At 50.9% G+C, this 26,185-nt stretch overlaps 1 protein-coding gene across 1 annotated transcript; it reads right to left on the reverse strand.

Annotated features, from left to right (window-relative positions):
- Positions 1-584: 584 nt before the first annotated feature.
- METRNL (meteorin like, glial cell differentiation regulator) lies at positions 585-25,125 on the reverse strand. The gene is made up of 4 exons (XM_038757270.1): positions 25,035-25,125; positions 14,820-15,208; positions 2,425-2,484; positions 585-1,497 (listed from the first exon to the last, which is right to left on the reverse strand). Exons 2-4 carry the CDS (start codon positions 15,130-15,132, stop codon positions 1,181-1,183), a joined length of 690 nt encoding a protein of 229 aa, XP_038613198.1. The 5' UTR covers positions 15,133-15,208; positions 25,035-25,125; the 3' UTR covers positions 585-1,180.
- Between the last annotated feature and the right edge of the window lie 1,060 nt (positions 25,126-26,185).

The raw sequence follows: 26,185 nt of genomic DNA on the forward strand, positions 1-26,185 counted from the left end.
TCCCCAGACAAACGTTGGAGCGCTGAGGTCCCGGTGACCCCCAAATTCCTCCCTCGCCCCTGGCCCTGCCCCGCTGACTTAGGGTGAAAATAGTGGCAGGTCAGAGGCGTAGACACTCACACTCTGAGGATGTTTGAGAGCCCAGCCTAGAGGACCAGCCAGGCACACAGGGCTAACAATTATATATTGTTATATTATATTGGACTCTCCCAAGCTCTTAGTAGTGTGCTGCACTCGGTAAGCACTCAATAAATACCATTAACTGACTGAACAGGAGAGGTGGTAAAGCCCATGTGTAATAATAGTTGTGGTAACTGTTAAACACTTACTATGTGCCAGGCACCGTACTAAGCACTGGGGTGGAGACAAGCAAATCGGGTTGGACACAGTCAGTGTTCCGCATGGGGCTCACAGTCTTCATCCCCATTTTACAGATGAGGTAACTGAGGCACAGAGAAGCGAAGTGACTTGCCCAAGGCCACACAGCTGGTGGGTGGTTTCACCCACCTGGTCGAGGCGCAGGTGGCCGAAGCCGGGGAGGAGGGGTGGGTGCCGTGGGGGGCGGGACGGTTCTCAGACGGCAGTCAAATCCAAGGACCTTTATTGCTCTGGAATAATTTGCCAGCCTCAAACAGGCTGTAGGTGACACTTGTACATTCTTTTAAAAATCAAAAAAAAAAAAGGAAAAAAAAATAAAAGTGTTTGGCTCCATAAATTTCTGTCATAAGAAACAACTTCAAACTGTACACCTGCTTTTTTACAAAGCAACCCCTTGCAAGATTATCTGTGCCAATCCTGGTCGGGACAGTTTACGCAGGACCAAGCCAGACCTCACGCTACATCTTAAAGACTTTAAAAAAAATACCCATGAAATTAGTATTCAGAGGACACGGAAGGCGGGTCTTCCAGACGGTGGGGAGTCCGTCTCCCACGTAAATCGCTAAAGACGACAAGAATAACTTAGTTTGCATCTTCCGAGATTTCCAATGGGTCCAGAGGCAAGTCGGTGGGCATCCTGGCTCATACCGCCAATAACCGCCTGGCTCGGGCTCTTCGGGGGGCACAGGGGAGTGGGTGTCGCTTGCAGCGAGGTTCGTAACATCCACTGTGACTGTGAATTCGTCGAGGCCCGAGGCGAGTCGAAGGGCGAAAGGGGTCTCTCTCAGGTCCACGGTGGCCTTCAGACCGTGCCTATTTCGCAGGGATTTAGGCCCTTGCCCTCTGCGTCTCTGTACATCCTCTGGAAGTCTTTGAAGCGAGGGGCACAGCCCAATCTGGGCTCCCCAAAGCGGGAGCGGCCGGTAAAGAGGAAGTCTCCATCCCCGGGCTTCACCCCACATTCCAACGGAGTCTTGATGGGGCCCTGCCATCCTCCACCGCCCGGCAAGGGTTGGAAGATTTTGCTCTTTTGCCGGTAGAGTTTGCTCACGTGGACATAGATGACGGATTCCTGTTGCTCTGGGTCATTGGTCACATCCCGAATGGATCCTCGGACAACTGGAGAGAGGGACCAAGTGAAAGTGATGTTCAGAGGCAAGTGGCAACACGGCAGGACGTCTCATCGCGGTATTTAGGAAGAGCTACCTCGGTGGATACTAGTTGATAAGTTTGGAAACTGTCCTTGCCCCACACGAGGCTCATAGTCTTATGAGGAAGAACTGAATATCGAATCCCCAGTTTTACAGATGAGGACTTTTAGACTGTGAGCCCACTGTTGGGTAGGGACTGTCTCTATATGTTGCCAACTTGTACTTCCCAAGCGCTTAGTACAGTGCTCTGCACACAGTAAGCGCTCAATAAATACGATTGATGATGATGATGATGAGGACACCAAGTCGGAGAAGTTAGGTGACTTGCCCGAGATCACACAGCAGGCGAGCGTTAGAGCCGAATTACTGTACTGAACGCTTGGGAGAGGACAATAGAACAGAGTTGGTAGGCATGTTCCCTGGCTACAAGGAGCTTACAGCCTAGAGGAGGAAATAGACATTAATTGACTGAGCACTTATTGTTGGCAGAACACTGTACTAAGCGCTTGGGAGAGTACAATATAACAAGCATTAGGCTGTAAACTCGTGGTCAGGGAATGTGTCTGTTATATTGTTGTGTTGGACTCCCCCAAATACTTAGTACAGTGCTCAGCACACAGTAAGGGTTCAATCGATTGAATGACTGGCTACATTGTTATGTGGGAGGGCTCGGATCTACAAGCTCAGTTGTACTCTCCCAGTTGTGATCGGTGCTCAAAAGTGCTCGGCGAGTACCACTGATGGATTGGCTAGTTTAGTGAGGCAGCCAAAAGTTTGCAGGTTATTTGCCTGCCTGCTCGTTGGGATCTATAGAGCACATTGGGAACTGGACTATGACAGGTTTCTGCCAAAGGAGGATAATGAGACAGAAATAGAACAAAGGGATAAGACTCACCGAAATCACTAGTGCAGACAGCTAAGAGAACTTCTGTGTCACTGCAGGGACGGCAAGGGGCTGTGGGAGGAAAAAAGAGAGGAATTAATGAGGGTCCGGGGCGTGGGGGACCCATGGGCTGAGAGAGGATATTATTATTATCGTTATTATTATGGTATTTGTTCAGCACTTCCTAAGTGCCGGGGTAGAACACTCTTTGTCCCGAAGTGGATAGAACACGGCCCCGGGAGTAAGAAGGGCCTCGGTTCTAATCCCGGCTCCGCCACTTGTCTGTTGTGTGACCTTGGGCAAGTCCCTTCGTTTCTCTGTGCCTCAGTACCTCATCTGTAAAATGGGGATTGATTGTGAGACGCACGTAGGAAAGGGACTGTGTCCGACCTGATTGGCTTACATTTAACCCAGCGCTTTAGTACAACGCTTGGCATAGAATAAACACTGAATGGATGCCATTTAAAAAAAAATAAAAGGAGGAGGAGGAACAATTTTGCAGATGAGGAAAGTGAGGCCGGGAGAAGTGAAGCGACTTGTCTAAAGTCACACAGCAGGCATCTGGCAGAGTTGGGATTAGAACCCAGGTCCTAATGGAGGAAATCATGCTCCCTCCCTTCCCCAATCTGACATTCTGGACTTGGAAACAAAGGGCACAAATGGCACGACAGGTTGAGGATAGAAGAGAACATCAAAGACTCATAGTTGCTTGGAACCAAAGCTCTACCGACTCACTTCCTGGCCTAATCGAAGACAAAATCATCCAGTCTCCCGAGGAACTTCCCCTACCCCTAATTTACTTTAGCATTCATCTTCCGCTATAGACAATAAGCTTCTTGTGGGCAAGGATCACCCCCAGCAATTTTGTTGTGCTGTACAATGCTTGGTGCAATGCACTGCATACAATAAGTGCTCAACCTTTGATTGATCGATTGATCCAGGGGAAGCAGGTTGGACTGGTGGGCAGAATGTGGCAGTGGGTACTAAAGGGAGCGGTGCATTTGGGAAATGGGGCAAAGCATCATAGTTGCTGAATGTGACCCTACCAGGCTGACTCAGAAGCTGTATCATTACATCAAGGCTTGGCCATTATTTTGGCTGGTGGGGCTCAATTTCCCAGTTTTCTGAAGGGTCGGAGAATGAGCTGTGGAATAATAATTATTATAATATTTGTTAAGTGCTTACTACACACCAAATACTGAACTAAGCACTGGGGTTAAGACAATAAGTATACTGGACACAGTCCCTGTCCCATATGGGCCTCACAGCACAGAGGGAAGAACAGGTATTTTATTCCCATTATGTGTATAAGGAAACCGAGGAAGAAGTTATGGCTGTTTGCGACTATGTGCCAAGCACCGTACTAACTGCTGGGGTAGATACTAGATAATCAGGTTGGACACAGTCCCTGCCCCACAAGGAGCTCACAGTATAAGTAGAAAAGGACAACAGTTATTGGAATCCCCCCGCTTTACAGATGAGGTAACTGAAGCCCAGAGAAGTGACTTAACCAGAGTCACACAGCAGCCAAGTGGCAAACCCACGATTAGAACCCATATCCTCCGACTACCCAGGCCCAAGCTCTGTCTACTGGGACAAACTGCTTTTCTCATGGTGGCTCTGCCATGAGAAGAGTCTCACTCCTTTCTGTGTCACCCTAATTTGCTCGCTTTCTTCATCCCTGCCTCCCAGCCCCGCAGCATTTAATAAAAATAATCATAATAATAAAAGCATTTGTTAAGCACTTACTATGTGCTGAGCACTGTTCTAAACACTGGGATAGATACAAGGTCATCAGTTTGTCCCACATGGGACTCAGTCTTCAGCCCCATTTTACAGACGAGGGAACTGAGGCCCAGAGAAGTGAAGTGACTTGCCCAAAGACACACAGCTGACAAGTGGCGGAGGCGGGATTAGAACCCACGACCTCTGACTCCCAAGCCCAGGCTCTTGCCACTGACCCACGCTGCTTCTTATGCTTCTATTCTATTTATTTTATTTTGGTAGTATGTTTGGGTTTGTTCTCTGTCTCCCCCTTCTAGACTGTGAGCCCACTCTTGGGTAGGGACTGTCTCTATATGTTGCCAGCTTGTACTTCCCAAGCGCTTAGTACAATGCTCTGCACACAGTAAGTGCTCAATAAATACGATTGATTGATTGATTGATTGATTATGACCATATCTGTAATTTATTTATTTCTATTAATGTCTGTCTCCCCCTCCAGACTGTAAGCTCGTTGTGAGCTGGGAACGTGTCTGTTCATCGTTCTATTGGACTCTCCCAAGCGTTTAGTACAGTGCTGCGCACACAGTAAGTGCTCAATAATGACGAATGAATGAACTGAATGAATGAATCAGTGGGAGGGGTGCTTTGCTAGCCAGGGGCAAGTGAAGGCAGAGCACGGATCCAGACAGTGCAGGGGAGGGATTGCCCAAGACCCAGGGCCCCCGGACCCTCCGGGGCCCACAGGGAGGACGTCAGGAGGTTGAGGTGACTCAGCTACTCGCTCGCTGACTGAAACTTATCAGGAGAAAGACCAACCATCCAACGAGACCAACCGGTCGGATTTCTTTTCAACTCCACGGCGGAGTCGGCCGGCTTCCAGCAAGAGGCAGCTTCCAGCGAGTGCCTAGAACTCGGCTCCCCGTGTCCGGCAACTACCCCCTGGGGGGGCGTTCCTTGACGGGTGGATGGAAATGAATCCAAGGTGGTTTGGTGGTGGAAGTGGGATTTGGGGAGAGATTTGTGTGTGGGGAGAGCTGGGGTCAGTCTGCCTGATGTGCACACAGTAAGCGCTCAATAAATACGACTGAATGAAGGAGTTCAGGGGTTGGAGGAGGCTCAGGTCAAGCCGGGAGAACAGCATGAGTGAGAAGCAGCGTGTCTTAGTGGAAAGAGCCGGGCCTGGGAGCTAGAGGACCTGGGTTCTAATTCCGGCTCCATAACGTGTCTGCTGAGTGATCTTGGGCAAGTCACTTCGCTCCTCTGTGCCTCAATCACCTATCTGTAAAATGGGGATTAAGACTGTGAGCCCCACGTGATTAACTTGTATCTACCCCAGCGCTCAGTACAGTGGCTGACATATTCGTTCAGTTGTATTTATGGTTTACTGTGTGCACAGCACTGTACTTAGCGCTTGGTAAATCACAATATAGCAATAAAGAGTGACAATCCCTGCCCACAACGAGCTCAAGGCTTGAAGACTGGTATATGGTAAGCGCTTAAGAAATTCCATTTTTAAAAAAAGCATCCCAAATTAAGCACTTCATCATCATCAATTGTAACTATTGAGCACTTACTGCATGCAGAGCATACAGCTGAGGAGAACTCAGAGAGTAAAATACAACCGGTAGAAACGTTCCCTGCCCACAGTGAGTTTACGGTCTAGAGTAAGCTCTTGGGAAAGTACTGCAGACCTATAAGAGATTTACCATACTCAGAAGGAGCTTAAAGTCTTAGCAGTAGATTGCACCTGAGAGGCTATTGCTTCTACAGATGGCAAGCTGCATGGCCTAGTAGAAAGGGTCCAGTCCTGCAAGTCTGAGTACCTGGGGTCTAATCCTGGCTCTGCCGCTTGCCTGCTGTGTGATCTTGGACAAGTCACTTTGCTTCTCTGTGCTTCAGTTTCCTCAGCTGGAAAATGGGGATTCGATTCCTGTTCCCCCTCCTACTCAGACTGTGAATGACCTGATTATCTTGTCTCTGCCCCTGAGCTTGGTACATAGTAAGTGCTCAACAAATACCATCATAAATGCTTTTATTACAACTACTATGAAGTCCATCATGGCCAAGAAAGAGAGCTCTGGGCAGGACCGACTTAGTCAGCACTCCAGGAACGAGTTAGGAGGGGCAGATTGTGTCTCGACGAGTGGGTAGAAGTCTCCTTTCCACAAGGTAGGTGGCCACATCAGCCTCTAACTGAGGGCGGGGGTCAGATTGCACGCCTCTGAGCCCCTGGGCTGACACAAGAGGTCTGTCCTGTTTGGGCAGCTGGCTACAAGCCTTAAAAATGGCAACGAGGCAGAAAGAGGAGACGACCCCTAAGCAGGAAGACACAATTATGCAGGGGAAAGACGGGGTGGGGGGCTCAAGTGGGGAAAACCCCACTTCCGGGCACGACAGAAGAAACTGGGGATGTCGGTAGAAGGTTAGGAATGGGATAAAGAAGCGAAGGAGCAGCTCGCCTAGAGCGGAACAGGGAAGTGGTTAAGGAGAAACTTGGGTGTTGATCAGGTTCGTCTGAAACCTATTATGGAGAGGCAGTGACGGAGACGGAAAGTCGATGGTGTTGAAAACACAGCACCAGTTCCCTTCCTGTTTCTGCCACTCATCTCCAGCTGTTCTGTAAAATGATGCAATAGGGAGGGAGAACCATTTCTTGGAAGATACGGCTAAGCCCGTCAGCGAAAAAATGATCCTCGTGGAGAGAATACGCCACTCAAGCCCTTACAGGGGTCAGGTACTGGACTCAACACTGGGGTAGAGTCAGGATAATCAGATTCGGGATCCCCATTTCACAAGGGGGACAATATCCTTGGTTACTTCCTCGCCCAAGGAGAACCTGTGCATGACCCAAGGTACGAATGACCAGTGATCCGTGGGTCACTAAAGATCTGCTGTCCTAGGGCCACCCACCTTAGGTAGAAGCTTCCAATAAAAACGGCCATCAGCCCTGTGACCTTCAGGATAAGTTACCCACCATCTGCCCATTAGGGGAAGACAATTCACTACTTTTTCTTCAGACATGAAACCCACAGGTCCCCTTTGAACATCCACAACCAACACTCAAGTCTCCCTCTCTGCCCTTCCCACACAACCTAAAAGCCGGTCCGGTTTAGCTCCTTCCTTCCTTCCAACTGAAGGAAGGCAGAGTACCTGGGTTCTAATCCTGGATCTGTCAATCACTTGCAGTGTGACCTTGGGCAAGTCACTTACTCTCCGGGTCTCAGTTTCTTCATCTGTAAAATGGGGGTTAAATCCTTCTCCCTCCCACATAGATTGTAAGGCCCATGCAGGTCAGGAACCGTGCCCAACTTGATTCATTCAGTCATATGTATTGATTACTGTGTTCAAAGCACTGTACTAGTTCATACAACGATAAACAGACACACTCCCTACCCACAATGAGCTTACTTGTATCTACCTCAGTGCTTAGCACAGTGCTGGACCCAAAGTGCTTAGCAAATGCCTTAAAAAAAAAGTGGGCCATGACTAGGGGACGATAAATTGACCAAGAGCTCGTTAGGGGGAAAGCAAGAAAGTGAAGCAGCAAGAACATCAAAGGCTAATAAGATGCCTTGTAAAGCACAAGCAAGCATAAACCAGAGGGGCAAGCTCTCTTTTAAAAGTGCAGCCTGGGATATTTTTTATATATATTTTCCTGCCGATTTGGGGACTTAGATCCAGGATGCTACGGCCTCGAGGAATCCAGACTTAGGGTGCAAGTTAGAGTGCTTTAAATTAGCTCTCCTTTTTTATGGCATTTGTTCGGTGCTTACTAAAGACCAGTCCCCATACTAAGCGCTGGGGCAGATATAAGCTAACCAGGTTGGACACAGTCTGTGTCCCACGTGGGGCTCACAGTATTAATCCCCATTTTACAGATGAGGTAACTGAGGCCCAGAGGAAGTAAGCTACTTGACCAAGGTCAAACAGCACATTGGAACCCAGAACTCTTAGATTAGCACTCTCCTGGGTTGTAATCCGCCACTTTTAAGAATGCCTGCTTAAAACAGAGCTCATTAGAGAAAACTCTAGGATCCATTTCGGGCTGCAGTCAGGCAGGAGGGAAGAAAAAAAATCAATTTTCCTTCTCTTCTTCAGGCACTGCCTCAGGAATTAGCCAGCTAAGCAGTTTTGAAGGAGGAGGGAAGAGGAGGGAGGCGGGGAGGATCTTAAATCTATGGATCATTAAATCTGTGGGCTATCGCCTCAGCTCAGCAGGCCCCAGAATGCACCCGATGGCTTATTGGCTCTGACTGCCCATTGGGAAGAGAAACCACTTATGCACGCGCCAGAGTAGCGGAGCAGAGTGAAGCCACAGTCGCTCTCTATACAGTTGAGTGCCGTGATCTGTTGTCAGCTTCTCGTCCCAGAGGAGTGCATTCGTGGGGAGAGCCTCCTCACCAAAGGTGCCCCCGGTACTCCCCCACAACTCCAACGATGCAGAAATTCCACCAAAAACCGAAGCCCCTCCACTGAGTCACCCATTTCTGCCTTCCAGGGAGATATATCCTCACTATCTTCTCTGTCACCTGACCTCAGTCCCTCAGAGTTGCCCTTTCCCATGATGCTCTGAGTGTGAGCCGCCCCCGCAAAGGGCTTTTTACAGGCCTCTTCCCTGACTTCCCATGTCCACACCTCCCCCCAAAATTAAAAACTCCCAGAAGATCCGCCTCAAACTGGATCTGAAAATCATCTCTTGGCAGAGGCTGGAACAGAGACTTCACCCCCGAAACCACACCCAAGAGAAGGGACTGATTTAGGGCAGAGCCACAAGCTGGGTAGAATGGGGTGTGTTCTGTTTGAGGGTTTTTTTTTATATTCTTCTTCGGTTGCAGGAACATCTTTAGGGCCTTGCCAAAAAATGACGGGTTTTTCAAAACGTGAATGTGGGAGTGAAGAGAGGCAAGCATGGACACATGTTCCGAACACACGCTCACCTAGGGAGATGTGTTGAAAACAAAGGAGAGGACGTACCCTCCCCGTGTCCTGCTTATAATAACAGTGGTATTATTTTAGCGATGATGCCAAGCACTATGCTAAGCGCTGGGGGTAGATACAAGATCGTCAAGTAAGACCATCCCTGTCCCATATAGGGCTCACAGCCTAAGGAGGTGAGAGAATCCATCAATCGTATTTATTGAGCGCTGTGTTCGCTTGGGAGAGGGCAGTGTAACAGAGCTGGTAGCCACGTGCCCTGCCCACAACTAGCTTATGATCTACAGGAAGGAACTGAATCCCCATTTTGCAGATGGGGAAACGAGGCCCAGAAGTGCAGTGGCTTGCCACGGTCAAGCAGAAGGCAAGTGGCAGAGTGCTGTCTCCAGGGCCCACGCTCTTTCCATTAAGCCACACTGCTTCTGCGTTAATATTTTCCTTCTCCAGAAACCAGCCACTGCAGCCCACAGCTCAGGTCCACGATGGCTGCCCCGCCTCCTCCCCTGACATCTGCTCTTGGGAGCAGTCTGGTTTTCCTGCTGTGTGGGCACTGGGCATCTCGATTCTAAGAGAATGCCCATTGTGTAACCCAAACAAACCCAGGCTAGTGACACGCGACATGTTCTCCCTTCTATGCTGATTTAAGTGAGCAACAGGTTTTCTTCACTGCCAAGGAGTCCTCCCTCCACCCATCCACATGTACATTTCTCTCAAACTTTCAGAGGAAAAACACTCCAGGGGGCCACTGGCCTGAGAGAGATTGACAAAAAGGGCAATGAGACCCAAGCCACTCACTTACCCACCACCCCACGCTCTCTCACGCAGAGGCATCGGTTTATTTAATATGGTATTTGTTAAGCGTTTACTATGGGCCAGGGTCTGTACTAAGTGCTGGGGTGAATACAAGCAATTCGGGTTGGACACCTCCATGTCTCATGTGAGGCTCACAGTATGAACCGTCATTGTATAGATGGGGGAAATGAGGCCCAGGGAAATGAAATGACTTGCCCAATATCACACTGCAGACAAAGGGCAGAGTCAGGATTAGAACCCAGGTCCTCTGGCTCCCCAGCCCATGCTCTATCCACTGGGTCCTGCTGCTTCCCGTGCTACTTCAGTTTGTTGATTCATTCATTCAATCAACCCATCAAATTTATTGAGTGCTTATTGTGTGCAGAGCACTGTTTGAAGTGCTCAGAAGAGCACAATATAACAGACACATTCTCTGCCCACAGCGAGCTTACATGGGACCGTCCCCCGTTAGTCAAAGCTAACATTTCTAGGGCCCAGGTGGGCAGCCATAGCTAGCCCAGCCCACCCCGCCCAGTACGCTTGTTGTGGGGAGGGAATGTGCCTGTCTATTGCTATATCGTACTCTCCCAAGCTCTTAGCACAGAGTTCAGCACACAGTAAACACTCAATAAATACGACTGAATGGACAGGGCACCAAAGCGGAGCCCAGACATCAGCTCCATCTCTTGCCCCCTACTTGGGAGGATGCCACCACTGTCGCATCCAGGGACTCCTCTCCTGCCGGGCCGAGAATCCCTCTAGGACAAACTGACCATCCATCTCGTCCCTGCCTGGCCCTCCCAGGTGGTCTGGTGGGGTCAAGGCAGTGGCGGACTGGCCAGTTCTGCAGGATTCCCCAGAGGCTCAGCCCATTCCGACCCCTCACTTGGCTCCTGGGATCCAGCTTGGACAGACCAGGGATAGGGTGAAGCCCCATGGAGCACCACCACTCTGCTGTGTGACCTTGGCCAAGTCACTTCACTTCTCTGTGCCTCAGTTACCTTAGCTGGAAAATGGGGATGGAGACTGTGAGCCCCCACATGGGGCAGGGACTATATCCAACCCAATTTGCTTGTTTCCACCCCAGTGCTTAGTACAGTGCCTGGCATATAGTAAGCGTTTAATAAATACCAATTATTATTATGGAGCTGGGGCCAGCCAGCCCAGCGGTAGCAGCAGCAGTGGAGCTGGAGAGGCCAGAAGGGAGGCATGACTCTTCTCTTCCTTTCTCTACTCCTTTTCCCCTTCCCTCCCTCACTCCTCTTCCCACACCCCGAAATTCCTTGCCCCCCAGACTTACAAGGAAAACTTGGTGGCACTTGATTCTGATAATAATAGAATACTCTCACAGCCTCACACAGCTTTCTCCCATCTTGCAATAAAATCTCTCACTGAGGAAAAAGGAAGACAAGTCTAAAGTTTCAGAGAGCAGGGAACCTGTCACCCAGATATCCCCAAAGCGAATCAACTTTTAATTGGAAAACCAATCCCTAAATGCCTCAACTTTTGCCTGCTCTCCTCTCCAGCTCCTCAAGATGGTGAGTTGCTCTAACCCACAGCCACTGTTCTATATTAGTTGACTGGATTTTTCCAGTTATTTCTCTGCTTAAGTCTTGCATTAAATCCTCCAGTCCCTTTAAGAACTTTTCAACCCGTCAGGCATCACATCTTTGAAAAGCCATAAAGCGGATCTGGGCCCTGGGTGTTGCCAGAGATTAAGATAAAAGGACATTTTAGTTAAAGTTTTATTTAGCACCTAAATCCAACAGGTAGCCAACTGAGTTTGGTAAAGTTTTCCACTCCTGAGTTCCTGAATCTGAGCCTCCTCGAAAAAAAAAAAAAGAAAGAAATCAACCCAGGTCTCTTTTACTTTCCATCCAACAGATGACCTGCAAAATAGCTCAGTTTTGGAAGGAATTTAGCTGAGTTAAGCCTGGTTCAAAGATGAGAAAAACTTGAGTATTTGTGAAATACAAGTCTCCCTCAACACCCCCCTGGCTCTTCGCCACTATGACTTAGATGCTTCTCCACTATGACTTAGACACTGCGAGAGAGCTGCCTGACTCTCTCTTCCCCCAGGTCCCTGGTTAAGCTATTTCTACTCTGGACAAAAACACTCCCTTTCTGGACACTCTCCAGTTAACTCCTGCCGGCATCCAGAGGCAGGGTGGGGGAAAGGGGGGATTTCATTAGCTGGTGGTTCATTAAAGACCAAAAACCCTTGGGGCTACCTCAAGGACAGAAGAATGCAGATCTCTTCATCGGGAGGCATTGGAAACCAGTGAGATGAAGAGAAACACACATGAATGATCAGGAAACAGTTAAATTCCAAACTGGGAAAATCTAAAGGCTCTTTAGGGACTGAATTAAGCCTGCCCTAGACACACACACACACACACACACACACACACACACACACACACACACACACCTACACACACAGCTGGTTCACTGCATTGCTTGCAAAACGCTGATTAAACTGGAAAAGCACAACTGCAGACTCATAAAACCGTGGCTCGTCATATTAAGCCACTGGCAAGACTCCAGCCAGAAACTGGTCTCTCTCCGTGTCGGGCTCCTGGGGCTCCAACCGTTCATTAAGCTCCTATCGTAAGCTGCATCAGCGCTAGGCCGCTGAGGAAGTCGCACCAAACCAGAGGACAAGACGGTGACAACCGTGGCGGAAAGCGGCACCCGAACTCATCTCCCACCGGCTAGTTCTGCTGGTCAGCCACCCGGCCGGGCGTGTGGGAAGAGGGGGGAGGCCCGGACGGACAGGAAGAGCCGGCTGTCTGTCGAGTTCGCCTTGGAAGTCTTTCACGACAACCGCTCGCTCTCTAACCTCGGGAAGAGCGAGCCGATGAGCTCAGAGGATGTGAAAGTGAAAAAAGGCCGGCTCGGAGCCGATCTCGTTCAGGAAACGTGGTTGCTGCTTCCCTCCCTGCCACGTCATCCCGTCATCCCCATTATCCTGCGGGGTCTCGGGGCTGACCCAGGCCCCCGCCCCTGGCAGCAGCTCCAGGCCAGAGCTGTCTTTGAACAGGTGCTACCCAGTTTCCTGTTGCAACTGCTAAAAGGTCTGGGGTGAGATCAGGCCCCCCTAAGAAGGTTTTGAGAGGAGGAGCGGAATTTCAGAGCCTTCCTCGGTAACAAAAGCAAGCCAGCCCCCTCATAAAGGCACCCTGGCAGAGCAACTGATGCTATTCATCCAAGTTACTGTGGGCACAGCACGGTACCAAATGCTTGGGAAAGTACAATATGACGGGGTTTGTAGACGCAACCCCTGCCCACAAAGATTTTACAGTCTACCGACCCTGCTCTGCTTCTCTTTGGCTCAGCCCAAATTGGGTCCCTCCGAGTTTGCATAAGAACCGAAGAGAGCCAGTGCAAGCACATCTCGGCTACTTCTTCCGGCATGGTCACCTCCTCATTCATTCATTCATTCAATCAGTTGTATTTATCGATCCCTTACTGGATGCAAAACACTGTACCAGACGCTTCTCTGGAAATGTGCCGTGAAGACACGCGCAACCGTGTCTGCCGTTCGATCGGCTCAAGTTCTGAAAATTAGGGAACTTGGCAGCCCCAACAACCAGCTAGAAAATGGCTGTAGCATTAAAGTTTGCAAGAGAAAAGCGCTTAGCGCTTTGCACACAGTAAGCGCTCAGTAAATACCATTGAAAAGAGCCCTGAAAATCCCTATATTCTAACCAGCTTGGGTTTTGTTGACCAATGTGCCACCTTTCAGCACGTTAAAGGTACCGCAATCAGTCGTATTTATTGAGTGCTTACGGTGCGCAGGACACTGTACTAAGCACTTGGGAGAGTACACTATAACAACAGAACAGACACGATCCCTACCCACAACGAGCTTACAGTCTAGAGTTCCGCAGCAGCGTTGTTTCAAATCCATCAACGGCACATTTATCGAGCACCTACTACATGCCCGGCACTGAACTAAGAGGTTGGGAGAGTACCAAAAGAAGACACGATATTATTTGCTTTCGGCTGTATCTGACCGTTCGAGGAGTGGAGAGAATGAGTCACTGGCTGATCATAGCACCTGAGTTTTTGGTACTTGAAGAAGCAGCCGGGCGAAGTAGATAGAGCACAGACCTTGGAGTCAGAAGGGCCTGGGTTCTAATCCCAGCTCTGCCACTTGTCTGCTGTGTGGCCTTGGCCAAGTCACTTCACCTCTCTGTCTCAGTGAACTCATCTGTACAATGGGGATTAAGACTGTGAGCCTCTCATGGGGGACAGGTTGGACACAGTCCCTTGGAACAGTTGGAACAGTGCTTGACACATAGTACACACTTAATAAATACCATCTGGGTCCCCACACTTCCTTGCTGTATGATCTTGGGCAAGGTGCTTAACTTCTCTGTGCCTCCATGATGATTGTGGTATTTGTTAAGCGCTTACTATGTGCCAGGCAAGCTGATCAGGTTGGACACACTCCCTGTCCCCCGTAGGGCTCACAGTCTTAATCCCCATTTTACAGGTGAGGTCACTGATGCACAGAGAAGGGACTTGCCCAGGGTCACACAGCAGACAAGTGGCAGATCCGGGATTGGAACCCAGGTCCTTAATAGTAATGGTAATAATAATGGCATTTGTTAAGCGCTTACTATGTGCAAAGCACTGCTCTAAGTCCTTCCGAGTCCCAGGTCCATGCTGTATCAACTAGGTCACGCTTCTTCTCTACACTACACATTTCAAGCTCAGCTAAAACCTGCGATGCCTTTCTCCAACCGAGCGAAACTATGATGACGAAACCAAACACGTGCCTGAATTTCTAGTCTGTCCTCCCTTTGCCCCCGAGATGCCATACACCATTCACGGATTCTTCTAAAGGCCCCGAGGGGGGTTCGCTCCCTCTTTCCAGGCTCTGTCTTCCATCCCACCTCACCTCCTCTCCTGTCAGCGCGTGCGATCGTCGGCGGGCCGCTACTCACCAGAAACTGTGTGCAAATCAGAGGCTGTTCTCTTGTCTATCAGTTCATACTGGAAGCGTGTGATCTTCCTGCTAATGTCCAGCTGAGGGGTGGCCTCCACAAACAGCCCCCCCTGCTCAAAGCCAAAGCACGATATCTTCTTGGGGCTGGACTCTCCATCCCGGATCAAGAGCTTCAGTTCTCCAGTTTTTTCCAAATAAATATTGGCTCCCGTGGAGTCCTTGAAGGGCTTTATGCAAACAGTCAAATGCTTGTTGGACGAGGACAGCGTGTTCGGGAGCAAGTTCACGATCAGCGCCCCGGTGGGGTACATCCACTCAATCGACCCTTCGGAACAGCGGAGGTAAACTTGTTCGACGTCCTTTTTGTGCGACTCGTGGGTCAGCCCGCTGTGCAGAGGGAAAGAAGAAACGCCTTTAGCGGGAGGTTTAGTCCAAACAGGTCTCGGTCAGTTTGAGGGGACGGGGGAAGAATCAGGTCGCCGACCCTGCCCGGTTTCCTCTGGGCTCGGAAGGGAGGGATCAGCCACCTGGACTTGTCGGAAAGGAGGCGGGTCTGGGGGTTGGGAGTCCCAGGTTCTGATCCCGGCTCCACCACCTGCCTGCTGGGTGACTTTGGGCAAGTCACTTTGCTTCTCCGTGCCTCAGTTACCTCACCTGTAAAATGGGGACTGTGGTGAGCCCTATATAGGAGAGGGACTGTGTCCAACTTGATTAGCTTGTATCTACCCCAGCGCATAGTAGCATGTCTGGCACATGGTAAGAACTGAACAAACACCACAGAACAAACTTGCCTGTGGGTGACTTATTGTGTCTCCGTTCCCTCATCTGTAGAATGGAGATTAAATTCTTGTTCTCAAAGGTATTTAACTAAATGCTTACTGTGTTCAGGGCACTAGACTAAGACAGCGCAGGGTCTAATTGTACTGAATCTACCCCACACTTAGTACAGTGCTTGGCACGTATAAAGCGCTGAACAAATACCTCAATTATTGTAATTATCTCCTCACTGCTCTTTGGTCTGACTTTTGAGAATAACAATAATTATAGTAGTAATTGTGGTATTTGTTCAGGGCTTACTATAGGCCAAGCACTGGAATAAGTGCTAGGGATAGGGACAAGATAATTAGGTCAAACATTGTCCCTGTCCCACATAAGACTCACAGTCTAAGTAGGAAGGAGAGGTGTTTAATCCCCATTTCACGGATGTGGAAACCGAGGCCGAGAAACATGAAGTGACTTGTCCAAGGTCACCCAGCAGGCAAGTGGTGGAGGAGGAGGAGGACGAGAAGAGGAAGATGAGGAGGAGGCTGGGCACTGATAGCCTCCCAAGCGCTTAGTACAGTGCTGTCCACACAGTAAGCGCTCAATAAATGACTGACTGCCCCTGCTGCCTATGCTCTGATAGTACCTCCCTTCCAGGAAAGGTAAAAGAAATTCACCTTCAGAAGAGAAGCAGTGTGGCCTAGTGAATAGAGTACGGGCCTGGGAATCAGAAGGACTTGGGTTCTAATCCCAACTCTGCCAGTTGTCTTCTGTGTGCCTTTGGGCAAATCACTCACCTTCTCTGTGCCTCAGAGCCCTCATCTATAAAGTGAGGATTGAGACTGGGAGCCCACGTGGAACATGTCCAGCCTGATTCACTTGTATCTACCCCAGCACTTATCAATCAATCAATCGTATTTATTGGGCGCTTACTGTGTGCAGAGCACTGTACTTATTACAGGGCCGGGCATCTAGAGAGCACTTAACGAATACCATAAAAAAGAAAATTGATCCTCCTGGCAACGTTTGGCAAGATGTCTTAGGGGAGGATTTCACTACCAAAGGAAACTCCAAAGAGCAGGGTAGATGACAAGAACTGAGCTCCAGTTTCCCTCTCCTCCTCCCTCTTAGTGTATGGCACTGTACCCAGTGGGTAGAGGCAGGGTGGCCTGGTGGATAGATCCCGGGCCTGGGAGTCAGAAGTCATGGGTTCTAATCCCGGCTCCACCACACGTCTGCTCTGTGACCTTGGGCAAGTCACTTTCCTTCTCTGGGCCTCAGTTACCTCACCTGTAAAATGGAGACTGAGCGTGAGCCTTATAAGGGACAGGGACTGTGTCCCAACTGACTATTTTGTGTCCACCTTAGAGAAGCAGTGTGGCTCAGTGTTAAGAGCGCGGGCTTTGGAGTCAGAGGTCATGGGTTCAAATCCCGGCTCCACCAATTGTCAGCTGTGTGACTTTGGGCAAGTCACTTCACTTCTCTGGGCCTCAGTTACCTCATCTGTAAAATGGGGATTAAGACTGTGAGCCCCCCGTGGGACAACCTGATCACTTTGTAAGCTCCCCAGCGCTTAGAACAGTGCTTTGCACATGGCAAGCGCTTAATAAATGTCGTCATCATCATCATCACTTTAGTGCTTAGAACAGTGCTTGGCATATAGTACTTAGCAAGTACTATTATTATTATTATTTCTGCTACTGATACTGTAAAAACCCATCTCACCAGGTCCAAGAGAAGTTAACTCAGGTTATTTTCATTCCCAATAAACAATAATAATAAAAATTGGGGGGGGGGTTATGTATTTAATAAATGCTATGTACCAGGTATTGAACTAAGTGCTGGGGTAGATACAAGATAATCGGGTTGGGCAGAGTCCTTGTCCCACAGAGGGCTCCCTGACTTTAACCCCATTTTACAGATGAGGGAACTGAGGCATGGAAGTCATCCAAGGTCACACAGCAGACAAGTGACAGAGTCGGGATTAGAACCCAGATCCTTCCAGCTCCCAAAACGAACCCAAATGGGGCAGCCATTACACTGCTCTCCTACACTGCTCATTAAATGCCACTGATTGATTGGATACAAAGTTGCTGACCAAAAAACAATGGAGGAGCTCTGAAGAAAAAATGGTCAGAAGCTAGCTGATTTCTCCCGCAAATCTTTAAAAAGAGCATTACCTTGGCTGAGAGCGTGTAAACCCCCTAGAATTCAAACTACTGGCTTTGTCCTCGTGAAATCAAACTGCCCCACCGTCTTCAAAACATTCCTGGGCTTAAACAGGTTCGAAGATTCTTTTTCTAAGGAAAACAATCGTAGGGTTTGCATCTGAACCTCAGAAAACTCACTTCTAACGGTTACACACTTGCAAGCGGAGAGGGAGGAGGGGCCAGATCCGACCACTCTGCAAACCACAGCAAGGATCTGGTGCAGTGGCTTCCTCTGCCCTTTCTCCGCTTGGTCGGAAACAAGACAGCGGTCGGGACGTCGCTGACCTCAGGGGTCCCTAATCTGGCCCTCAGGCCCAGAGGAGGGGCGGAGGCTTGCACAGCTCGGGGGTCTCCAAATTCTCTGACTTAATGGGGAAGGGGGTGAACTCTATTGGGAAGAATTCTACTTCAGGACTTGTTTTCTTTCTGGACTGCCCACCCAAAAGCTAGGTGTTCACATCCATTCCTCTCTGCTCACTCATTCATCTCTTTAGAAGATTAAGGCCTTCAGTAATTTCAGTAAGTTTCAGTAATTCATATGCAAGAAATCAACAAGGGGGCACTAGCTCTGGACTTTCCAGCACTTCAACAACCCCATCAGACTAATAAAAATAAGAATAGTAGTGGCTTTTGTACAATGCTCTGTAAATAGTAAGCACACACTAAATACCTTTAAACGCTTACTCTGTGCTAGAGACTGGGGTACATACAAGGCATCAGTAATAATAGAATTGTACTTTTTCAAGCCCTTAGTACAGTGCTCTGCACACAGTAAGCGCTCAATAAATACGTCTGACTGACTGAATGAATAATAATAAGACCATTTGTTAAGCGTTTACTATGTGTCAGGCAATGTAGTAAGTGCTGGGGTAGACACAAGATAATTCATTCATTCAATCGTATTTATTGAGCGCTGTGTGCAGAGCACTGTACTAAGCGCTTGGGAAGTACAAGTTGGATCAGGTTGGACATAGTCCCTGTCCCACATAGGGCTCACAGCCTAAGCAATCAAATCAGAACAGTCTCTGTTCCCCAGAGGGCACATAAACCATTTTATCCCCATTCTGCAGCTGAGGAAACAAGCCCAGAGAGGTTAAGTCACTTGCCCAAGGTCACACAGCAGGCTAGTGGCAGAACTTGGAGTAGAACCCAGATCACCTGACTCCCAAATCCATGTTCTTTCCACCAGGCCCCACTAGAATCCATAGGTTCCACTTTGGTCTCAAAAAAAACCTTGCTCCCCAGCCCACTGGCTCATTTTCTACTCCTTATAGTCAAGGATAATATAAAAGTCACTGTTCTCATATCCTTGATTCATTCCCCCCTCCCAGACCCACAGCACTTATGTATGTGTCTGTCATTTATTTCTACTAATGTCTGTCCCCACCCCAGACTGTAAACTCGTTGTGGGCAGCGTCTGTTTATCATTCTGTTGTACTCTCCCAAGCGCTTAGTACAGTGTTCTGCCCACAGTAAGCACTCAGTAGAGACGACTGACTGATGGACATCCAGTTTGCACCCTTGACAATAGCAGAACGTCACCATCTTTAGTGTAATCGAATAACAACCCCATCCCTGCTCATCAGCTGAATGGTTTGACCACAGAGATGCCTTTTTCAATGGTCAAAGCCAGACCCACACTGGACACTTATCAAAGTCCCGAGTCTTCAAATGAGATGATCGGAAGCGTCCCTGGCCACCTGCTTTGGTAGTTCCAAACTTTTAATATGCTGCCTCAGGGCCTCGTAAAAAAAAAGGCCATAAAAACTTCCATGGTTTTTAAGCTAGTAAAGACAAATCTGAAGTGATCAGAAGGTTACAGCCAGGAGCGTGTCAGCTGTTTTGCGATGCGGAAAAATGAGGGCAAGATCGAGGTGGGGCAGACTGGAGATACCCTGCCTGGGCCCTAGAAACCTAACTACCCTGGGAAGCCCTCCGGCCTCTATCGTCGCCCCCGCCAGAAGCGGCAAAAAATCCAGTTAAGGGGTCGAAGAGCTCCTGTGGGGCCTTCTGGGAGCATAATAAGCATCTGGTGACCTCCTTAGAAGATAAAATTCCTTGGATTTCATCGACGGCGAGAGTACAGGTGGAAATTTTGTCTCCTGTCTCTCTCTGGGCCAATCCAACTGGACTGTCTGCACCATCGATCTCCCATCCCTAGAAGGAAGGGTCCTCCACGCTGCCCCTCTGGCTTGAAGCTCTTCTTCCTCCCCACTTTCCTCCTTCCCGCCCTCCTGTGCATATCCCCCTTTCCTTCTCCCTTCATTCATCCATTCATTCGTACTTACTGTGCACTTAACTGTGTTCAGAGCACTGTACTAAGTGCTTGGGAAAGCGCAATACATCAAGAAACAGACTCATTCCCTGCCCACAATGAGCTTCCTTCTGTCTGTAAATTATTTTAGTGCCTGTCTCCTCCGCTAGATGGTAAGGTCCCTGGTGCCTATTTACTGCATTCTCCCGAGGTATGATGCTCTTCATACAGTAGTTGCTCAGTAAATACTACTGATTGATTAATTAAACTGACACCACGGTTCTGTGAAAAAGCAAACATGCAAATAACCCAGACGGTTTGCATAAGCAAGCAGCAACCAGGATGCACATAACTGCTAAGGAAAGGAAGAATTCCTGGTTTGAAGAGCACAACTAACTCCTTTTTGAACAAATCCCGGCATCCAACTTCTGCCGCCTTCTTCCCTCCCACAGGGAGGTGCTGGCCTCCCTTCGGAGGAACACGACTGCTCCGGACAATTCTACCTTTGGAAAAGTTCAGGCTTCCTTTCTCCTCTTAGTGAGAGAGAGGTCTGGGAAGGGAGTCCACCTGTCTCAAGAGCAACGTCAGGCTGGTCTGACTCGGTTGCATTCGAGCCTACCTGTCCCCCTTTCCCCAGAATCATCCATCGATCGAACAGTGGTATTTACTGAGCCCTCACTATCATGTCAACTCTTCTAGACCAGGATCACTTTGCAAGACGGGCTTTATGAAACCCAGAAATATGCCCTTCTGCCTACTTTCAGTTTCTGCTAGAGTGGAACTGGTCAGTCATTTAAATACTGTTTAGTGCCACACTAAAAATATCTCAGAGTCACCAAAGGGACCAGTCCAGTGGCTAAACCCAACCCCCTCACACAACCACTCTCTTTTCAGGAAACCAGTTGGTCTTTCATTCTGAGATTTCCAGGAAAACTTCAAGCTCTCCCTAAAGTATCCTCCTCTCCCACATATCCAAGTCGATCCAACCCCCGATCTACACTACCATGATTTCTCAGCTCCCTGGTGTCACCGAAGGCAGCCTTTGACATTTTGCCAGTTATGAACAGACTTTTCAATCAGAGGCCAGAATCTGGGTTAAGAGTGGGGCAGTTACAGTCTGGAATTTACCGCTTTACCACTTTAAACTCAATCCATTCCCCCCGTCCCATGGGATTCCATGAAATAAAGTCATTCCCATAGAATGGGAAGAAAAGCCTAATGGAAAGAACACAGGCCTAGAAGTCAGAGGACCTGGGCTCTAATCCAGCTCCATCATTTGCCTGCTGGGTGACCGTGGGCAAGTCACTTCTCTGGGCCTCAATTTCCCCTGCTGTAAAATAGGGATTCAATACCTCTTCTCCCTCCTATTTTGGATCCATGTGGATAGGACCTGGGTCTGACCTATTAATTTGCCTTTATCCTAGTGTTTGGAACAGTCTTCTACACTGTGAGCCTGCTGTTGGGTAGGGACCATCTCTATATGTTGCCAAGTTGTACTTCCCAAGCCCTTGATACAGTGCTCTGCACAAAGTAAGCACTCAATAAATGCAATTGAATGAATGAATGAATTGTAACAGTGCTTCACCCATAATCACTTAAATACCATTTTTTGAAGAAAGCTTCTTTTAGCAAGGAAGGTTGTAGGGGAAGAGAGGAAGAGGACAGCCACATCTCTTACTTAACAAATCCTGATTTCAAATCCGAGGACTGGGTGGGGGAAAAAGGGAAGGAGAGAAGATGGGGGGGGCGGGGAAGAGAGTGGGGTGACGAACTTAGATGGGGTAGGCGGGTGGTTTCAGAAGCGGAGTAATTAGAATACCTATCAAAACCACTCTACTTCTACCTCAGCTGCCACATCACAGAGGACTCAATAAAGTAGACAATTCTATAAAGAGGGTGGGATGGCGCTGTAAAAAAGGGAGCAGGAGTTTCTTGGTGGCTTGTAGCCTGAAGTATCGAGTCGGGGTGACTAAGTCGGCAAGCTCGGTGGCCAGCTCAGAGGCCAGCTCAGAGGCAGGTCCAGAGTCTGATCCTGCTGCTGCGGACCGGGCTGCCCGAGTGTGTTATTTCCAAGTGAGGGGCTGCCAGATGTTTCAGGGGGGCCTGGCTCAGTGTTCATTCACAGGGGGCATGGGAGGGGTGGGAAGAGATGGTAGGGGACACTGTGGGGGAGAATAATAATGATGATGGTATTAAGCGCTTACTATGTGCCAGGCACTGTAGTAAGGGCTGGAGACAAGGACCGGGGAGATGGAGAGGACACATGGTCATGGATGCCAGCTCAGTTTGGGAATTGGGTGTCCCAGAGGAGGAGGAGGAGGAGGAGGAGGAGGAGGAGGAGGAAAGGAGAAGACGAGGGTAAGGAGAGAAGCTAAGGAGAAAGAGAGAAGGAAAAGAGAAGAGAAGGAGAAAAGGAGGAAGAGGAGGAAAGGAGGAGCGAAAGAGGAGGAGGAAAGGAGGGGGAAAGGAGAAGAGGAGGAAGAGGAGGAAAGGAGGAGAGGAGGGGGAAAGGAGAAGGGGAGGAAAGGAGGAGAGGAGGAAGAGAGGAGGTGGAAAGGAGGAAAGGAGGAGGAGGAAAGGAGGAAGAAAGAAGGAGGGGGAAGGAGAAGAGGAGGAAGAGGAGGGCGAAAGGAGAAGAGGAGGAAGAGGAGGAAAGGAGGAAGAGAGAAGGAAAGGAGGAAAGGAGAGGAGGAAAGGAGGAAGAGAGGAGGAAAGGAGGAGAGGAGGAGGAAAGGAGGAGAGGAGGAGGAAAGGAGGAGAGGAGGAGGAAAGGAGGAGAGGAGAGAACTGAACTGAACTGAGACTGAACTCCTTGTCTTCCCTCCCCAACCCTGCCCTCTCCCTGACTTTCCCATCACTGTTGACGGCACTACCATCCTTCCCCTCTCACAAGCCCGCAACCTTGGTGTCATCCTCAACTCCGCTCTCTCATTCACCCCTCACATCCAAGCCGTCACCAAAACCTGCCGGTCTCAGCTCCGCAACATTGCCAAGATCCGCCCTTTCCTCTCCATCCAAACCGCTACCCTGCTCGTTCAAGCTCTCATCCTATCCCGTCTGGACTACTGCATCAGCCTCCTCTCTGATCTCCCAGCCTCGTGTCTCTCCCCACTTCAATCCATACTTCACGCCGCTGCCCGGATTGTCTTTGTCCAGAAACGCTCTGGGCATGTTACTCCCCTCCGCAAAAATCTCTAGTGGCTACCAATCAATCTGCGCATCAGGCAGAAACTCCTCACCCTGGGCTTCAAGGCTGTCCATCCCCTCGCCCCCTCCTACCTCACCTCCCTTCTCTCCTTCTCCAGCCCACCCCGCACCCTCCGCTCCTCTGCCCCTAATCTCCTCCCCGTGCCTCGTTCTCGCCTGTCCCGCCGTCGACCCCCGGCCCACGTCATCCCCCTGGCCTGGAATGCCCTCCCTCTGCCCCTCCGCCAAGCTAGCTCTCTTCCTCCCTTCAAGGCCCTACTGAGAGCTCACCTCCTCCAGGAGGCCTTCCCAGACTGAGCCCCCTCCTTCCTCTCCCCCTCGTCCCCCTGTCCATCCCCCTCGTCTTACCTCCTTCTCTTCCCCACATCACCTGTATATATGTATATATGTTTGTACATACTCTATTTATTTATTTTACTTGTACATATCTATACTATTTATTTTATTTTGTTAGTATGTTTGGTTTTGTTCTCTGTCTCCCCCTTTTAGACTGTGAGCCCACTGTTGGGTAGGGACTGTCTCTATATGTTGCCAACTTGTACTTCCCAAGCTCCTTAGTACACTGCTCTGCACACAGTAAGCGCTCAATAAATACAATTGATTGATTGATTGAGAGGAGGAGGAGGAAAGGAGAGGAGAGGAGGAAAGAAGAGGAAAGGAGGAAAGGAAGGGGAGAGGAGGAAAGGAGGAAGAGAGGAGGAAAGGAGAAGGAGGAGGAGGAGAGGAGGAGGAAAGGAGAGGAAAGGAGGAAAGAAGAGGAAAGGAGGAAAGGAGGACGAGAGGAGGAAAGGAGAAGGAGGAGGAGGAGAGGAGGAGGAAAGGAAGAGAAGGAGAGGAGGAGGAAAGGAAGAGAAGGAGAGGAGGAGGAAAGGAGGAGGAGGAGGAAAGGAGAGGAAAGGAGGAAAGGAGGACGAGAGGAGGAGGAGAGGAGGAGGAGAGCAGGAGGAAAGGAGAAGGAAAGGAGGAAAGAAGAGGAAAGAAGAGGAAAGGAGGAGGAGAGGAGGAGGAGAGCAGGAGGAAAGGAAAAGGAAAGGAGGAAAGGAGGAGGAGGAGAGCAGGAGGAAAGGAGAAGGAAAGGAGGAAAGAAGAGGAAAGGAGGAAAGGAGGAGAGGAGGAGGAGAGCAGGAGGAAAGGAGAAGGAAAGGAGGAAAGGAGGAGGAGGAGAGCAGGAGGAAAGGAGAAGGAAAGGAGGAAAGAAGAGGAAAGGAGGAAAGGAGGAGGAGAGCAGGAGGAAAGGAGAAGGAAAGGAGGAAAGAAGAGGAAAGGAGGAAAGGAGGAGGAGGAGGAGGAGAGCAGGAGGAAAGGAGAAGGAAAGGAGGAAAGAAGAGGAAAGGAGGAAAGGAGGAGGAGAGGAGGAGGAGAGCAGGAGGAAAGGAGAAGGAAAGGAGGAAAGAAGAGGAAAGGAGGAAAGGAGGAGGAGAGGAGGAGGAAGAGAGCAGGAGGAAAGGAGGAGGAGAGGAGGAGAGCAGGAGGAAAGGAGGAGGAAAGGAGGAGGGCACCGGGTCCTCACATGTCCGCGGGTTTGTTCCCCGAGCTCCGGAATTTTAACCCTTCGCTCTTTTGTCCGGGAAAGGGGAGGGAGAGAGGAGGGAAGGGGAGGGGGCGCGGGGCCGGACCGCCCCTCCCCCGCCTCGCCCCCAGACCCGCCAAATGACGGGGGGCGGGGGGGGGGACGAAGGGGGGTCTTAAACCTCGGGAGGCTTTTCTGTCCCCTGGGAGAGGGGGAGAGGGGGAGGGGGGGATGGCCCCCGGCCCCCGACCTTCCCTTTGGGGGGCTTACCTGCCCTTCCAGTTGCAGAGGTCGCTGGAGTACTGCGCCGCGGCGCCCCGGACCAGCAGCAGCAGCAGCAGATGCAGCAGATGCAGCAGCTGCAGCAGCTGCAGCGGGGGCGGGGGCGGGGCCGGGGGCGGCAGCCCGGGCCCCGCAGACCCCCGCATTGCGCCCCTCATGCTCCCGCTCCCCGGGCCCGGCCACAAATGCGAGGAGGCGGAGGCGGAGGCGGAGGAGGAGGAGGAGGAGGAGGAGGAGGAGGAGGAGGAGGAGGGGGCGAGGAGGGGGGATGGGGCTCCTCTACATGGTGGGGGGGTGGAGGGGGGGGAGGGGGGGGAGGGGGGCACCCGCCCCCGGCCTTCAAGGCAGCCGGAGCTGCCCGCTCCCCATCCCGCTCCCCGCTTCGGGCCGCCCCGGGCCGCCCCTCCCGCTCTGCGCTGCCTGGTCCCCCGCTCTGCGCTGCGGAGTCTCCCCGCTCTGCGCTGCGGCGGCCCCCCGCTCTGCGCTCCGCGCTTTGGAATGCGCCCTCCCGCTCTGCGCTGCCGCCCCCCGCTCTGCGCTCCGCGCTTTGGAATGCGCCCTCCCGCTCTACGCTGCGGCCCCCCGCTCTGCGCTGCGGGGTCTCCCCGCTCTGCGCTGCGGGCCCCCGCTCTGCGCTCCGCGCCTTGGAATGCGCCCTCCCGCTCTGCGCTGCGGCCCCCCGCTCTGCGCTGCGGAGTCTCCCCGCTCTGCGCTGCGGGCCCCCGCTCTGCGCTCCGCGCCTTGGAATGCGCCCTCCCGCTCTGCGCTGCGGCCCCCCGCTCTGCGCTGCGGAGTCTCCCCGCTCTGCGCTGCGGGCCCCCGCTCTGCGCCCCGCGCTTTGGAACGCGCCCTCCCGCTCTGCGCTGCGGCGGCCCCCCCGCTCTGCGCTGCGGGGTCTCCCCGCTCTGCGCTGCGGCCCCCCGCTCTGCGCCCCGCGCTTTGGAACGCGCCCTCCCGCTCTGCGCTGAGTCTCCCCGCTCTGCGCTGTTTCCCCTCCTCGCTCTGCGCCGCGTCCCCCCGATCTACGCTGTTCCCCCTCCTCGCTCTGCGCTGAGTCTCCCCGCTCTGCGCTGCTTGGTCCCCCCGATCTGCGCTATTTCCCCTCCTCGATCTGCGCCGCGTCCCCCCCCCCCCCCCCG

Source organism: Tachyglossus aculeatus, chromosome 15, assembly GCF_015852505.1.
Source record: "Tachyglossus aculeatus isolate mTacAcu1 chromosome 15, mTacAcu1.pri, whole genome shotgun sequence".
In the NCBI taxonomy this organism is placed as follows: domain Eukaryota; kingdom Metazoa; phylum Chordata; class Mammalia; order Monotremata; family Tachyglossidae; genus Tachyglossus; species Tachyglossus aculeatus.